The sequence below is a fragment of the Sapajus apella genome, unplaced genomic scaffold (assembly GCF_009761245.1).
Source record: "Sapajus apella isolate SASKATOON/1434 unplaced genomic scaffold, GSC_monkey_1.0 scaffold36, whole genome shotgun sequence".
NCBI lineage: Eukaryota > Metazoa > Chordata > Mammalia > Primates > Cebidae > Sapajus > Sapajus apella.
In genome coordinates this window covers 15,791,204-15,809,412 of record NW_022436976.1, presented here as the reverse complement: position 1 = coordinate 15,809,412, position 18,209 = coordinate 15,791,204, and the positions used below count along the sequence as shown (strand labels likewise).

At 35.0% G+C, this 18,209-nt stretch overlaps 1 protein-coding gene across 3 annotated transcripts in view; it reads right to left on the bottom strand.

Annotated features, from left to right (window-relative positions):
* Positions 1–397: 397 nt before the first annotated feature.
* ANKRD13C (ankyrin repeat domain 13C) overlaps positions 398–18,209 on the bottom strand; it is a 101,683-nt gene continuing 83,871 nt past the window's right edge. For 2 of the 3 annotated variants that reach the window (XM_032296620.1, XM_032296622.1), the window contains 4 exons: positions 17,410–17,489; positions 15,307–15,405; positions 12,166–12,266; positions 398–2,681 (listed from right to left, as the gene is read on the bottom strand). In XM_032296620.1, the coding sequence (XP_032152511.1) occupies positions 2,551–2,681; positions 12,166–12,266; positions 15,307–15,405; positions 17,410–17,489 (411 nt within the window). In that variant the 3' untranslated portion in view covers positions 398–2,550. The remainder of the gene's footprint in view (positions 2,682–12,165; positions 12,267–15,306; positions 15,406–17,409; positions 17,490–18,209) is intronic. The other variant, XM_032296623.1, reaches the window with a different exon arrangement.

The window sequence follows — 18,209 nt, the reverse complement described above, 5'->3', positions numbered from 1 at the left end:
TACACTCACAAAAAACAGAGCATCTATTTCAAACTTCCCTTTTATGAAGTTTGACAATTCTCTGTATGTGAATGTCTACAGAGGGTGAATTGTCTCTTCAGAGAATTGTTTTCTCTAAGACAGAAACCATATCTTCTCTGGATACCATACCAGTGGGCAAGAATATTAAGAATTTCTAAATGGACATTGAAGATGACTGTATGATGGTTCCCTCCACCCAATTTAAACAGTTTCAAAATCACAAATGGAGAACATATAGAATTTTATGTACCTATACTGCAAAATCTTGAATTTTCATTTGGTATTATGAAAACATACAGTGTTTTGACCTATTCGTTTGAAACACTGCATATAGCTTCATTCATTAACTGGATTAAAAGGCACATTTCAAAAAATCTTCATGAAAAGTAAAACTGTGAAAAGTTTATTTGCATTGATTAATTCCTTTTTTTTTTTTTTAACCATCGTAAGAGATATTGACATTTGTTTGCTCTTCGTGATCAGAGAAAAGACATTTTGGAATGGATAATCTGTTTCTACTATTATTTAAAGAAAAAAGCCTTAAAAACAAAATTCAAGTGTGAAAATTTCCAGTAGTCTTCCTACCCTCCAGTGTACCCCAGAAAAATATTCATACCTATGCTGTTAAGAAATTAATAAATCATAATTTTCAATTACCCATGTTTTTTTTCCTCTCTAAGGTGTCTGTACTTATGAAAAAAATCTATAGCATATTCCTGAAAGTATACCAAATTCCTATAAAGTAAGAGAGCATAAAAGCAACAGTGATCACTGCCTTTCAGTGTCTCCAACCCCACATAACCACAGATAGGATAATTCAGTCTCTAAGTCATCTGATCTACCCATTTCCTAAATAACAGGGATCAACTTCTATTCAATAAAGCTAGTCTGGGTTTACTAACACTTTCCCCAAAAGTCAACAGGCCCATGTAAGGTAGTAATTAGGTCTTTCGATTTTTAACTATGATTATTTTTCTTCATTATAAAATGCATTTAATGCCAACATATGCAATGTATGTATCAGCATGGAAGATGCAGCTTTAAAGATGATATTTATTTAAAATTTTTCTTAGTTTATACTTTGGAGTTTTAAATCATATTTTCAACAAGGGTCTCTAAACTCATTTAAAATTACCTAAAATCCTGGAAAAAGTTTAAGCTACTGGTCAGTCTAAAAAAACTTGACAGATGCATTCTTGAGACATTCATCAGGATACATTTTAAAAACATCAATCTAAGTAAGCTCTTTAATACAACATGATACTTTATAACTGTTATACATTATTCCCCCTAATTTAGTTTCATACTTGGACCTTCAAACCATCTTGGAATAAATAAGAAAAATTTTAAGTGCAAAAATGAGTAATACATGATTTTATCATTTGGAGATAATTAAATCAATAAATATTTTCCTGTGATTTAAAAAAAATAAACAATAGGAGTCATCAATCTTGTGTATACTTCTGGACTTTAACTTGTAACAAATATATTCTGTTAGCATATAAAATGTTTTTATCTTATTTTGAAAGCATTAAATATGTAGGGTTGTCCAAAATATATGTATTGTTTTTTAAAACCGACTCCAATGCATCCACATTCTACTAAAAACAAACAAAATAATCAGACTGATGTGCACTTATTAGGAAGCAAGTTTAAAAATTTGGAATTTTTTTTTAAAGTGCTGAGATTTGGAAGAGGAATATCTTTAAACATGCTAACCATTCATTCATTACCTTATGATGAACATAACAAGGACTCAAACTCAAGTTTAGAAAAAAAAAAAATAGAAGTTCTATGAAAGGAAGATTAGTAACAAACATTCAGGTAAAAACAAATAGCACCACAATGAATTGCACTAAGGTGCTAAAGGAGAGGTACCTTATTCCCTGCAGAGTGAATGCTCCTTCTGAAATGTATTGCAACATGTAAATGCAATTGTTTAATGGTTACCATTTGGTTCATTCATCTACAGAAAATTGCATTCCTTCTAGTTCATTATATTGAACAAACATTCAAATTACTGAACTATACATAATGTTACATAGTTTACATTTTATGAAAACAAAGCTCGAAGGAATATTTATAAATATCACCTTGAATAAAGATGACAAGTTTAAAAGGGCTCCATATCTCTTAAGACATTTAATTTACGTTAATGGTCCAGGAGTGTTTTAGATATAGATATAGATATATTTATATGCATATATATTTCAACAAGAAGTGTAAAAATTTTTAAAAACAAATCACAGCACTCATAGCTGCTTTACATACGAAGGTCTTAGGGTCATTAATGTGTCAAACTATTACATTTATAATATGTATATTTTTAAAAAGACCAAAAATGGCACATCAGAAAACTTGCTGAAATTCTTATTAGAGGCCCATTTCACTGTATCATATTACTGATGTGTTAATTCATTGTGTAATTCCCTTTTCTTCACTGAAAGCATCTGTCCCTTCTATTTGGATCCACTTCTAGGGTCTCTGCATTTTCTTTCCTTGGTCAGACAGCATCCTTTTCCATGTCAGTTAAAGATCAGGAAAACGGCTTGGGTCTTCCTTATAGTCATCAGGTATAGTAAAGATAGAGCCATCAAATTCATCGTATCGAAACTCCTGAAAAGTCACAGTGGCTGTGATTGTGGGAAACACAGGTATATCTACAGAGAGAACATCAATGATAACATTGTAAAATCAAATGTTAATATTCATAGACTACAAAGTATTATTGGAGATGTCCATACTCCTTAAAATGTAAACAAACAAACAAAAAATCCTACTCAAGGACCAGAAGAATTCCAATATAGCTAGTACAGAGTATGTGTTTCAGGGAAAGTTCTGGGTATTGATTAATGAGGAGAAAAAGACATCAAGGCATCCAGCATTATACTAAAAACTCAAGATCCTATTTCTGCCTTGTCTTAAGAATATAATGCCAGATTCTACCGTCATTTTGCTTTTTCTTGGGGCAGAGGGATAGCTGCTTTTGTACTTTTTGCCTTCTAACTTTTTTTAAGATAATAGTGTATATACTATTTTGACTCTTTGAGCTGATTTATTTTCATTCTTAGTAGCCCAAGTAAAATACACTAATCCTTTTTTGTTTTAAAACATTAAAAACAACCTATCACTTAAATATGTGGATAAAAACAGTCTCATCAGAAATGGAAAAATATCATACTACCACAGCCTAATTTTCCAGGTGAAATATATTTCTGGCTGAAATTGTAAGTAAAATCTAGCAATTAAAATGAGCAAATTAATGATTACATGGGAACCAGAAAGAGAAAAATAAATAAAATGAACAAGTACATTAAATAAAATATTTAATTTTATTCCTAATATGAGTTACTGACATGACTACAGATCATAAAGCCTGGGTTCAGATTCCTATAAATCATTTTACTCATGAACCTCAGGGATTTCATATGTAAAACAAACAAACTCTGAAATTCCCTTAAAACTCTGAAATGAAGTTGGGTGTGGTGACTCTAATCTATAATCTTAATACTTTGGGAGGCCAAGGCAGGAGGATTGCTTGAGCCCAGGAGTTCAAAACCAGCCTGGACAACACAGGGAGACACTGTCTCTATTTAAAATAACAATAATAATTAAAAGTAACTTTTTAAAGCTCTGAAATGAGTGTATGAAAGCTAATTCAAGTGTCTGTCTAGGGTAAGGACACAGTAAATTAAGTCTAACTGATATAAGCTAGTATTTTATTGCAGAAAGTTATGTTCTTACATAAAAAGGAAAGCAAAATACCTTAATTAGACTTAAACATAATAATCAATGTAACATTTATAGCTTCTAGTTATTTCTGGGGAAAAAAATTATTCTTTTGTACCTACTATGTGCAGATGCTATTCTAATCCAGGAGTCTGAACACTAAGTCCCATTTCCAGACCTATTTTGGTAGGGCCCATAAGTTAAGAAATGGTTTTACATTTTTAAATGTCTAGGGGAAAAAAAGAACAGCATTTCATGAAGCAAAAAATTAGGCTGGACATGGTGGCTCATGCCTAAAATCCCAGCACTTTGGGAGGTTGAGGCAGGCGGATCACCTGAGGTCAGGAGTTCGAGACCAGCCTGGCCAACATGGTGAAACCTTGTCTCTACTAAAAATACAAAAATTATCTGGGTGTGGTGGCAGGTGCCTGTAATCCCAGCTACTCAGGAGGCTGAGGCAGAAGAATTGCTTGAACCCTGGAGGCAGAGCTATCGAACCGAGATTGTGCCACTGTACTCCAGCCTGGGCAACAGTGCAAGACTCCATCTCAAAAAAAAAAAAAAAAAAAAAAAAAATTACATGAAAGTCAAACTTCAGTGTCTGTAAATGGCTTTATTGGAACATAACATACCCACACATTTACTTACTGTCTATGGCTGCTTTCATTTTCCAAATAAAATAGTTGTAACAGAAACCATACAGCCCACAAAGCCTAAAATATTATCTTTCAGAAAAAGTTTGCTGACCCCGTTCTAGGTTTTGGATATACATCACTAAAGAAACAAAATTCATGTACTTATGGAGATTACACTAGTTGGGAGAGGTAGACAACAAATAAATGATGATGAGTATCTATAAATAAATAAAGCTTGACAGCAGAATAGGGAGTCTCAGTGTTGGGGATAAGAGCTGCTGAATAGGGCAGCCAAAGGAAAACTTCAAAGAAGGGACTTTTCAGGAAAGACCTGAGATAAGAACAAACCATGCAGTTGCCTGGAGGAAGAAAATTCCAAACAGAAGAACTCGAAGTACAAAAGCCCTAAAAGGAAAGTATCTGGTTTATTCTTGGAGGAGCCAGGAGGCTAACGTGGCTGCAGCCAAATGAAAGAGGGGAAGATTAGTGGGCAATGAGGTCAGAGGGGAAATAGGCTGCCAGATCAGGTGGGGATTAGGCTGAGAAGACTTCAGCTTTTACTCTGGATGAGATGGAAAGCCAATGGAAGGGTATAACCAGCGTAGTATTATAACTTGAGTTTTAGCAGAAATTGTGAGAATATAATACAGGGTGACAAGAGTGAAGCAGGTGTGCTCCAGAAGGAGCAGCCAGAGAGAGAGGAGGAAAACCAAGAGAGAGTCTGTCAAAGAAGTCAGAGGAAATTTGAATTATTTGTCTCAGTTTTTCACTGAGTCAAGGACTTCAAAATAAGAAAAGTCAAATCTTTAAGAGATTAAGATAAAAACAGAAAAGTTTCTGCTAGATTTAACAATAAAGATCAATAAGAAATAAATAGGAAGAGAGAATCTGTAATGAACTAAGGAAGCGAGTACACTTTTTATTTTCAAACAATTACAGATTCACAAGCAATTTTAAGAAATAATACAGTCTGGGCACAGTGGCTCATGCTTGTAATCCCAGCACTTTGGAAGGCCAAGATGGGCAAATCACTTGAGCTCAGGAGTTTGAGACCAGCCTGGGCAACAGTTAAATGAGACCCCATCTCTACAACAAATACAAAAACTAACTGGGTGTAGTGGCTCATGTCTGTGGTCTCAGGTACTCAGAAGGCTGAGGTGGGAGGATGGCTTGAGGCTAGGAGGCAGAAGTTGCGTGAGCCAAGATCATGCCACTGCATTCTAGCCTTGGCAACACAGCCAGACCCTATCTCCAAAAACAACAAAAAAGAAAGAAAGAATACAGAAAGATTTCCTGTAGCCTTTATCCAATTCTATCCAATTTCCCCAATGGTAACATCTTGCAAATAATACAATATCAAAATCAGGATATTGACAGTACAGTAACAAAGAATGAATATTTCCATTGCCACATGTTGTCCTCATGTTGGATCCTACGATGTTGCCCTTTCATAGCCACATTGTTTCTCTTATACCTCACCCCTTCCTTAGTCCTTGGTATCTACTCAACTGTTCACTGCCATAGTTTTTTTACTTTGAATACTTTATGTAAATGGAATCATACTGTATATAATTTTTGGGATTGGCTTTTTTCTACTCAGTGTAATTCTCAGGTGATTCATCTAGTTGTTTCATGTATTAACAGTTCATTCTTTTTATTGGTGAATAGTATATTCCATGGTATAGGTGTACCATTGTTCATTTACGTGTTGAAAATTGTAGTTTTGGGCTATTACCTATAAAGCTGATATAAGCTGATACAAAATAAGCATTTGTGTGTGTGAAAGTACTCTTCATCTGTCAGGTCTAAATGCTTAGGAGTGTAACAGCTTCTACGAGGCAAGCATCACCTCATATATCCCATCATAGAACAGATTCTTTATCATAGCTCTCAAGAAACCAACCCTGCTGACACCTTGATCTTGGAAACTAGTCTCCAGAACTGTGAGACAACAAATTTCTGTTGTTTAAGGAACTCAGTTTGTGGTAGTTTGTTATGGCAGCCCTAGCAAACTAAAACAGCTATTCTAGCTTCTCTGCCTTTCCTCCAAATTTTAAAATAATCTTGCCTATGTCTATAAAAATATCTTGCTGGGATTTTTATAGGAATTGTGTTAAATTCATATATCAATTTGGACAAAACTGACAGGTTTCCTATTTCAAGTCTTCCAATCCATGAATATGGTAAATCTCTCCATTTGTTCAGATTTTCTTTCATTTCTTTAACAGTGTTGTGTTGTTTTCACCATACAAATCCTGTACATGTTTTATGTACATGACAGATACCTAAATATTTTTTTTCCTTTTTTTTTTTTGTGATTGCAAATGGCATTTAATTTTTAATTTTGGTGTCTATGTATTCAATGCTAGTATATAGAAACTTTTTTTTTAATGTTTAACTCATATCCTATAACCCTGACAAAATCACTTATTAATTCTAGGTTTTGTTTTCTGTTTTTGTTGAATCTTTGGGATCCTTTACCTATAGAATTATGTCATTTGCAATTATGGAAGGTTTTATTTCTTTCTATGCTAAATGCCTTTTATTTCTTTTATTTCCTTATTGCATTTATTATCCATTTGATTCCTGCAAGGTCTACAGTGCTTTCATTTCATTCTGTTTATCAGTAATTTGTGTCTCTTGCTTTTATCAGTCTTTCTACAAACTTACAGATTACTGAACTTTTCAAAGAATCAATCCTTTGTTTCATTGACTTTCTCTATTGATTTTCCATTTTCTATTTCATTGATTTCTACATTCTATTATTTCTTACCTTATGATTGGTTTGGGCTTATTTTGCATTGTTTTCCCTAAGTTCTTGAAACAGAAGCTTAAATTATTGAGATTTATCTCTTTTTTTTTTTTTGAGATGGAATTTCACTCATGTTACCCAGGCTGGAGTGCAATGGCGCGATCTCGGCTCACCGCAACCTCCACCTCCTGGGTTCAGGCAATTCTCCTGCCTCAGCCTCCTGAGATTACAGGCACGCACCACCATGCCCAGCTAATGTTTTGTATTTTTAGTAGAGACGGGGTTTCACCATGTTGACCAGGATGGTCTCGATCTCTTGACCTCGTGATCCACCTGCCTCGGCCTCCCAAAGTGCTGGGATTACAGGCTTGAGCCACCGCGCCCCGCCGCGATTTATCTCTTTTCTTAAAGTATGCACTTAGTGCTATAAATTTCCTTCTCAGCACTGCTTCAGCTATGTTCCACAAATTTTGATGTGTTGCAATTTCATTTTCATTCAGTTCAATTTGTTGTTTTATTTCCTTTCAGGCTTCCCTTTGACATATAGATTATTTAGAAGAGTACTCTTTAAGTTTCCAAGTGTTTGGAGATTCTCTTGTTATTTTCCTAATATTAATTTTTTTTCTTTTTTCTTTTTTTTTCATACCAATGATCTCCGTACTTTAGGATCTTTTTTTTTTGAGACGGTTTCACTCTTGTTGCCCAGGTTGGAGTGCAATGGTGCGATCTCAGTTCACTGCAACATTCACCTCCCGGGTTTCAGCGATTCTCCTGCCTCAGCCTCTTGAATAGCTGGAATTACAGGCACCCACCAACACACCAAGCCAATTTTTGTGTTTTTAGTAAAGATGGGGTTTCGTCATGTTGGGCAGGCTGGTCTTGAACTCCTGACCTCAGGTGATCCACCCACCTTAGCCTCCTAAAGTGCTGGGATTACAGGCGTAAGCCACCGTACCTGGCCTTAATATTAATTTCTAGTTTAATTCCATTGTAATAAGAAAAGACACTCAGTATGATTTTTGGTTATTTTATATATATTCAGGTTTGTTTATAGCCAATATGTTCTACCTTGGTATATGTTCCATAGGCACCTGAATGTGTATTCTGCTGGTGGTGAGTGGAGTAGTCTATAAACGCCAGTTAAATACTTTGGCTTAGGATGATGTTGATTGTTCTACATCCTTGCAAATTTTCTGTCTGTTGTTATATCAACCATTGAGAGAAGGGTGTTGAATCTCCAGTTATAATTGTGGATCTATTTTTTTTTCCCATTCTTTCAATTTTTGTTTCACCTATCTTGCAACTCTGTTATTTGGTGTATATACATTTAGAATGGTTACATCTTCTTCATGGATTGATCCTTTTATCATTATATAATGTCTCTCTCTGTCTCTAATAAGTTTCTTTGCTATGAAATCTGCCTTAATTTTAATATGATCAGTCCTATTTTCCTTCTATTAATGTTTGCATGATATCCTTTTCTACCCTTTCACTTCTAATCTGCCAACATCATTGTATTTTGAGTGAGTTTCTTGAAAACAGCATACAGTTGGATCATGATTTTTGTTTTGTTTTGTTTTCATTGAAACAATCTTGCTCTGATGCCCAGGCTGGAGTGCAGTGGCACAATCTTGGCTCACTGCTACTTCCACTTCATAGGTACAAGCAATTCTCCCACCTCAGCCTCCTGAATAGCAGGGATTACAGGCATGTGCCACTATGCCTAACCTTTTTTTTTTTTTTTTTTTTAGTAGAGCCAGTTTCACCATGTTGGCCAGGTTGGTCTTGAATTCATGACCTTAAGTGCTCTGCCTGCCTTGGTCTTCCAAAGTCCTGGGATTACAGAGATAAACCACTGCACCCAGCCTGGATCATGTTTTTTAATCCCCTGTACCAATCACTGTCTTTTAATTGGTATATTTAGACCATTTACATCTAATGGAATTATTAATATGTTAGGGCTTAGGTCTGCTATTTTATTTTTTGTTTTCCATTCATTCTCTCTGTTATTATTTCTGTTTTCTTTTTCTTGCCATCCTTAGGTTAGCTATTTTTTAGAATTTCATTGCAATTTAATTATGGTGCTTTTGAGTAATCTCTTTGTACAGCTTTTATAGTGGCTCCTCTAGGTATACATTTCTCTGTGTGTGTGTGTTTGTATGTGTATAACTTATCACAGTTTCCTGGTGTCATCATTTTACCAATTCAAATGAAGTAAACTTATCTCACTTTATGTCCCTATACCTCCCCCTGTCCACCGCCCATTTAAAATATAATTGTAAACAGAAAGTAAGAATAGAGAGATAAAAGTAGGCTTTCAAATGGCTTGGCAGTGAAAAGTAAAGATTAAAGCAAGGGCTGGTGGAGTTACAGGGATTTTTTTTTTTCTTCAGTTTTTTGTTTGATTTTAAAAGGGGAGAGACCTGAGCAAGCCTAACAACTGAGAGGAAAAATGCAGTAGAAAGAGGTAGAAGGAAAACAAGAAATATGAAGTGACTGGTACAGCTAGCTTTTAAAAAAAAAGAGTTGGGAGGAGAATAGACGCATAATACAAATGAAGATATTACTCAAGCTAAGAAGAGGACCACCACTTCTAGTGAGATAGGAAGATGAAAGAAAAGGTTGGGCTTGGGGCAGAAAAGTCTGTATGTAGGGTTGGAAGTAGTGAGGGTGGTCCCATTTCTGATATTCTCTTATTGTATCAAAGGAAACAAAAATCATCTGTGCTTAGGTTGTTGGAGAAAGTGGTGGGGGATGATGAAGATTTGATTAAAGAGGGTTAAATTTGGTATTTGAGCAAAATGAGAGAAGAAGGCAATCAGAGAAAAGACCATTCATAATCAGCACTTAAAGTTCTGGCTGATTTTGAAAACATGTAATTGTGTTAACAATAATTTCCAAATGTTTATGATTTGTCCCAATTGTATTTTTTATCCTAAATGTAGAAAGAGAAACGATGAAAGATTAAACATACCCAGGAATGAACTTTTACAGGGTTGGTTCAAAAGAAGGATAAACCAAAGAGAAATAGCTAAACAAATATCCCAGAACTTTAAGTATACAAGCAAAAGATTATTCCTTGTTAAAAATGTGGTTCTACATCAAAGAAATGCCTGCAAAAAAAGAACTGCAGATATTTTTTCCTTCTCATATACTGAAAATATTTCCTTTGCATAAAAATAAATGTATTGTGGGGTGTTATTTGGGTTTAGAATTTAAAAATAGATGTGAATACAGAGATAGTTTGAAATTCTCATCTATTCAACTCCTGTTCTCTATTCTGGTTTGTCATGGGTCTCTTAATAGTACCTAGAAGGAAGTCTAAAACTTGAAATATTTTCCTCACCATAGAAAATGGCAGTGGCATAGAAAATGGCAGTGGAGTTTCAAACTTCTGCAGAAATGCTAACACAAAGACCCCCTATGGCTATGACACACAGCGCTGAATTGCATTAGTTTTCTAACCATTTCTGCCTTAGTAAGATCTTACCACTGATTTCTCCAAGTATACACTGGGTTCCTAGTGCTTTTGAATTGCAAAGGGCAACTAGAGTGACATTTTGAAAATCATTTATTTAAAAGTCATTTTTAATCTAGAAAATGTTTATTTCCAAGTGTGCAAAATTATGAAGATTAGGTTTAATTTTTAGCAACGAAAACATTTTGGCCTAAGTATTCTGAGATGTGGTTTTTAAAATATTGAATAAAACAAGATATATCTGAAGAATTACGGCACTCATTAAATACTGAATGGTTGAATTGTTGGACAGTTTTTTTTGTTTTGTGTTTTTTTTTTTTTTTTTGGAGACGGAGTTTCGCTCTTGTTACCCAGGCTGGAGTGCAATGGCTGTGATCTAGGCTCACCGCAACCTCCGCCTCCTGGGTTCAAGCAAGTCTCCTGCCTCAACCTCCTGAGTAGCTGGGATTACAGGCACGCGCCACCATGCCCAGCTAATTTTTTGTAGTTTTAGTAGAGACGGGGTTTCACCATGTTGACCAGGATGGTCTCGATCTCTTGGCCTCGTGATCCACCCGCCGCGGCCTCCCAAAGTGCTGGGATTACAAGCGTGAGCCACCGCACCCAGCCTTTGTTGGATAGTTTTAAAGGATTTTCCTGAAGCTCGAATTAATGCTAAATCTAAAAGTAAACATCCAAAACACCTTTTAATAGTCTCTTCTTCCTTAGTCTCTGATATGTTAGAAAGAAATATTGTATGCAAAAATGAGTGTCCTGTTTCTAAAGATCATTGCTTAAGATGAAATTAAACATTTGCTGCTGAAAAATACAATGTTTGAGTATTACTTTATCCATCAACAGTGACTGTTGACTCCAGAAACATTCTCACTAAGCAGAAACTCAAAGCATGGCTGCAAATCTGGGCTAATCTCCATTCTCCCTATTTCACATGAAAAACATTATTACATTGCATCATTAGTTCACCCACTTTTCTTGTATGACATAGTTTTGTATCCCTTATATTTAATTTAAATCAAGTAGAATCAGAATTCTCATCAGGCACTTCAAATATTTGACAAAACATAAATATCAATGCATATAATTACTGAAAAACTTTACAAAAACATAAGCAACTTGAAAATCTATTTTCCTTTAAAACAGCAGCCCCCAACCTTTTGGGCAGGAGGGATCAGTTTCGTGGAAGATAATTTTTCCACAGACTGGTGGGGGTTGGGAGAGGCTTTGAAATGAAACTGTTTCATCCCAGATCACACATTAGATTTCATAAGAAGCGTGTAACCTACAGCCCTCACATGTGCAGCTCACAATAGTGTTCATGCTCCTCCAAGAATCTAATGCCGCCACTGATCTGACAGAAGGTGGAGTTCAGTTGGTAATGCTCCTTAGCCTGCCACTCAGCTCACCTCCTGCTGTGCACCCCATTCATAAAATGCCAAGAACCAGTAGAGGTGTTGGGGACCCCTGCTTTAAAACAAATTGTTTATTAAATGTTAATAAACAGCTCTATATTCTTAATGGACACTAAAATTACATCTATATTTTTATCTTACCTAATTTTACAGGAAAGCCTGGAGGAAGCTTCATCTGAACAAATTCTCTAAGCTTGTTAAAGTGCTTGAAGGGAGCTACTACTTCTAAAACATTCAATAATCTGAAAAATGGAAGAAGAAAAAAATGTTTTCATTGTTCAGCTTGCTTTGTGTCCTTATGCTTTTTAACTACATGCTTCAAACTTAGACAGTAGTATTGATGTCCACATATTGAGGATGGGTAAATGACACACTTTCTTCCTCCTTTTTTATTCTTTTTACTCTATGATGGTTTATAACTTTTGATTGTGCAGCCATAATTTTCACAATTGTTTGATTTTGGGTCCGTATTTAAATGGTCTCAAAGCTAATAACTAGACTCACTGTTTGGGTGGCTGGTTTCCACTGTCAATTTACTGTGTGTGTAAAAGGCTCTTTCTAATGTGCTTTATATTCCTTGATTTAGTGGATATTTGACAAATGAGTGCTGATCTTTAAATTTAAAGGGAAATTTGACTCACATAAAATTTCAGGATATATTATCATTCCCTCTGAATCATAATTTCATAATATCTCTTAGCAGTCTATATCATACTAGTCATTATGCTGTAATTTCTTTCATCTTTTGGTTGGATGGATTTCTTTACATAGTAGTATTTTTCTTTCAAAAATGCCCCATGACTGCTACGTTTCTTGAATTCTTTTGCATTTGAGAATATCTTCAGTTGCCTCCATACATAAATAAAAGTTAGACATACTAACAGATCACACTTTTGTTACCTCAAAAAAGTAAAGATATGTCAAAAAATGTAAGGCCAGGCTGATTTTACCCCTTTTCTGCCTGGATGCCTTTGGATTCTGTATCAACAACTGAAGCCCAATGGTTTAATCAGGATAGATTTGTTACTAATCATTCTGTATCAATTTTTCTTGGAACCTAATGTCTGTCATCCTATAGCTTTAGCTCTTCATTACAGAAAAATTTTCTTCTGTTATATTTTGAATATTATTTTTGTTATACTTGGAGGCTTCCTATTTAAGTAAAAGAATTCACCAAGAGCTGTCAAAAATTTAATTTTCAGTTACATCTATTCTGTTCATTATTGTTTCTAGTGTATTTGTTTTGTAACAGTGACATTTAGTGCTCAATTTATTTCCTCAGCTTTACAATCTCCTTGGCATTTCATTTTACTGTCTACATTCTCATCTTAAAATGACCTACTTTACTGATTCCATGTTCCTTCTTGTTTTCTATGGCATTTACATGTAATTTTTTTCTTTTTTTTTTTTGACCATTTAGAACAAATTCTTTATCTGGTATTTGTATGCTGTGTTCCTTATTTCATTTTCTTTTACAAGAGTAGTGGTTATAACTGTCACATTTTTTTTTTCACATATCTGAAATTAAGATAACTCCTAAAATGACGGCATCTTAATATTAGCTGCAGTTTTCTTCTTTATTAGTAAGTAGAACATAAAATTGGTGCATCTTTGGCCAAGTATGGTAGCTTACGCCTATAATCCCAGCACTTTGGGAGGTCCAGGTGGACAGATCACCTGAGGTCAATAAGTTTGTAATCAGCCTGACCAACATGGTGAACCCCATCTCTACTAAAAATACAAAAATTATCCAGCCATGGTAGTGCATACCTGTAGTCTCAGTTACTTGGGAGGCTGAGGTGGAAGGATCACTTGAACCTAGGAGGCAGAGGTTACCGGGAGCTGTGATTGCACCACTGCACTCCAGGCTAGGCAACATAGTGAGACTCTGTCTTAAATAAATTAATTAAATTAAATAAAGCTGGTGCATTGTTGAGTCAATTGGGTTCTAGATATGACAAATTATGGCAGATCTGTATGTGTGGCTAACTCTCCACATTTTCTGGAACTTAACTCTCTCTCACATAACTTGAGGGCTGTATAGAACATTCTATCTACTTTTCTAAAGCCTAGATATGGGGAAAGCTCAGTTATATATGTACTTTTAAAAAAAAGTATGCACCCTGCTCTCTTCTCCGATAATTTTTAAAAAATGAATTAGGCCATTAAAAAAAAAAAAATTAACCCATTAGGCCAGAATTGAAAGGAAAGGAACTAATCGCCTGGTGCTTCAATTCATCTCCTCCCTGCCACTTTAGTGAGGAGCCTAAAACTATAGTTGTATCAGAGTCAGCTCTTGCTACCCATCTCTCATTCCAGCCATCTCTCCAAATTGAATATTTTTAAAAAGAAGCATCCAATGAGTACAGGTTTGAAAGGATATATTCAATATGTTTACTGCAATTGTTGAAAATGGTGACAAACTACAAATAACCAAAATGTTTATCAGTAGGTGAATGATAAACAACAGTATATCAACACTACAAAACACCAAGGAAAAAGAATAAATAGACGAAAATATAATCACTGTAAATCTTCAAGATACACTTTTGTTTGAGATGGATTCTGCTCTGTCACTCAGGCTGGAGTACAGTGGCATAATCTCAGCTCACTGCAACCTCCGCCTCCTGGGTTCAAGCTATTCTGCTGCCTCAGCCTCCCTAATAGCTGGGATTATAGGTGCATGCCACCATGCCCGGCTAATTTTTGTATATTTAGTAAAGACAGGGTTTCACCATGTTGGCCAGGCAGACCTCAAACTCCTGACCTCGGGTGATCCACCTGCCTTGGCCTTCCAAAGTGCTGGGATTACTGGTGTGAGCCACCGCGTCCAGCCAAGATACACTCACTTTTATGAAAACAAGGAGCACACAGAACAAAACATGGACTATTACCCCATTTCTCTTTTTTTAAAAATGCAAAAACACATATAACTCTAGACAAAAATACACCAAATAGTCATTAACTATTGATGTGTTAAAATATCACATTTTATTCTATAAATTTCCATACTTTTAATTTTTTTTAAAAAAACAAGCATGTATTCATGTATTACTTTTATAACTTAAATAAACTATTCAAAAATTTATCTCATGAAAGTAATAAAAATCAATACTTTTGCAAACCAGAACATTTCTAGAAGAGTGCACACACTATCAAGGCAATGGCTATTTGCTTTTCATTTCAAAGGACTCAAATGCACCACTGGAATGCAAATATTATTACAGTCTTTAGGGTTTAATAGCTTCTTTCATAAACATTTGTAATTAGTAACAAACTTACAACTCTATCCCTAAGGGAAATTCCTGGCTCATGGCTATTGTAGCTTTAAATGTTTTCTTACTCTCTTTGCACACCAATTCTCTACCCAGATGAGGAGCTCTAAAATGGAAGAAAAAAACAGTTAGGAAACTTTTCCATAGTCTGTCACCTTCCTAAGAAGAATCTTCGTCTTTCAATGACATTCATTAATATTTCAATTTGTCTTACTCTGTCTATAGAAATAAAATTATGCTAAACGGGAATAAGATGTGTATAAGAAATAAGACAAGGGTAATTAAAAAAAAATAGCCAAGAGTAAAAGTTCAGAAATTATCAGATCTAAACTAATTTCACATTAAATATAATTTTAATAATCACTAATTTTAGGAATAAAGAAAATCATTAGTAAAAAAAGTTTAAAGGTATCATTGTATATCTTTAAAGTTACTTATTTAATTCAATCTTCTTTACTATTATAGTTTCTGCATTGATCAATAAGAAATACTGTGAAGTATAAGGAATTCTATATTAACTATTGTCAATAGAAAATGATCAACTTAGCATAAAGATTTAATTGGCTTTTATTTGCAACTCTAACACAGGGCAATATCTAATTCTGTAAAAAAGAATGAGTGTTCCAATACACTGCACAGAGGAGGTTAGCTTTATAGACTGTAAAGGGCTGAGGCAGAAACAGTGGGAAAAAAAGGTGATCTGGTTATTTCAAAGTTGCTTTCCTTATACGGTTAAAAAAACAGAAGCTTCTTTACTATGCTGACTCAGGTTGACTGGAATGTCCTTTTTTATCTTTTTAAACTGGCCCATTTCAAAGTTCAGTTTAATTATGTAGTACTTAGCAGAAGTAACTACATTCTGGTTTGGTATGGTCTCCTGGTACCTTGTGCATGCAGGAGGCTAATCTATTATAATAATCCTCTCATACATTTTTTTTAACACTATAAAATAATAAGGTCTGGCTCAGTGGCTCATGGCTATAATCCCAGCCTTTGGGAGGCTGAGGTAGGTGGATCACTTGAGCCCATGAGTTCAAGATCAGCCTGGCCAACAGGGTAAAACCCTATCTCTACTAAAAACACAAAAATTATCTAGGTGTGGTGGCGCACACCTGTAATCACAGCTTAAAAAAAAAACAAAAAAACTATAAAATATTAGGATGGAAACACCTTGGAGAATTTAGAAAAATATAACAAACCTTTCAATAAGTAAAAAAAAAAAATAATTACAACGTCTTCCTAAACAGGAGCGGGAAAGTAATATTTTATTATCCACCAAAAGAAAATAATGGTTGGCCACAATAAATGTTTTACTTTTTCCATTTTAATAAATGTTTTCCATTTATTAAAAATAAACCCTTTATTCATTCATCATTCTTTTAGTCAATAAATATAAACTGAGTATGAGCTATGTGCTAGGCACTCTACTAAGTGTTAGTAATATTGCATCAGCAAAGGCCCTATGGAAGGATGGTGAGAAGTAGTATAGCATAGGTTGAAACTAAAGGATAATGACAGGTGAGGATCTTGGAAAGGCAAAGAGAAGAGAAATAATGAATGGCTTTGCACACTATGATAAAAAATTAGGATAATCACAAAATACAAAAACTCATCATGCAATGGGAAATCTCAAATAAGCAGCTGTACTTTGCAATTTCCTTTTTTTTTTTTATTATTTTTATTTTATATGGGGTTTCACCATGATGGCCAGGCTGGTCTTGAACGCCTGACCTCAGGGGATCCACCCACCTCGGCCTCCCAAAGTGCTAGGATTAGAGGCGTGAGCCACCACGCCCGGCCTGTACTTTGCAATTTCCTACGTATCTTTCCTTAGAACAGTGTCCTTTAGTTTTTTAGGTGTGTCTAAACAGACAGAAGGGATACAGAAAGAAAGATCTACCACTATTTGCAAAGAGTGTAAGTAATTTGAGACACTTTGCCCTTATCATACTTAATCCATATTTTTAAAAGGTAAAATAATTGCTTCAGTCAAAAATATACCAATAATTCTCTCTCCAAAATAATTTTACACCTAAATATTCATATATTCAGTTTTTATAAATTATTCTTTCTAAAAACCAAGTAATACATAAACAAGAAAAAAACTTACTTTCCATTTTCAGCAGATATATATTCTTCCCATGTAATAGTGTTCTGAGGAGGAGGTGTCAGAGACTGTCTTCGAACCGGCTGCCAAAAAAAATAAAAATAAAAAAGTGGGAGTGGGGGAGAAAGAAAAATGTTATTTTTTAAATATTAAGATTAAAATATATAGTAAACTATTAAAACTAACGATCGGCAGGGCATGGTGGCTCACGCCTGTAATCCAAGCACTTTGGAGGCCAAGGCGGGCGGATCACCTGAGGTCAGGAGTTCAAGACCAGCCTGACCAACATGGTGAAACCCTGCCTTTTAAAAAAAAAAAAAAAAAAAAAAAAAGAATCTACTTAATCTCTTCAATATAATACTTGAAAAGGTTTCTTCCAAGATAGCGCCATGGTGGTTGGCTCTATTGGTAATATTTATTATCAATTTTTTTCTAAATCCCCAGAAGACAAATATCAAAGTAATAACACCCATTCATTCAATGTTTCAATCATCTAAAATGTCCCTGGCATTATACTAGCTGCTGAACACAGGAACTACAGAGAAGTGTAAAAACTAACTCTAGGCCGGGCATGGTGGCTCACGCCTGTAATCCCATAACTTTAGGAGGCTGAGGTGGGTGGATCACGAGGCCAGGGGTTCAACACCAGCCTGGCCAAGATGGTGAAACCCCATCTCTACTAAAAATACAAATAAATTAGCCAGGCATGGTGGCAGGTGCCTGTAATCACAGCTACTTGGGAGGCTGAGGCAGAGAATTGCTTGAACCTAGGAGACAGAGGTTGCAGTGAACCAAGATTGAGC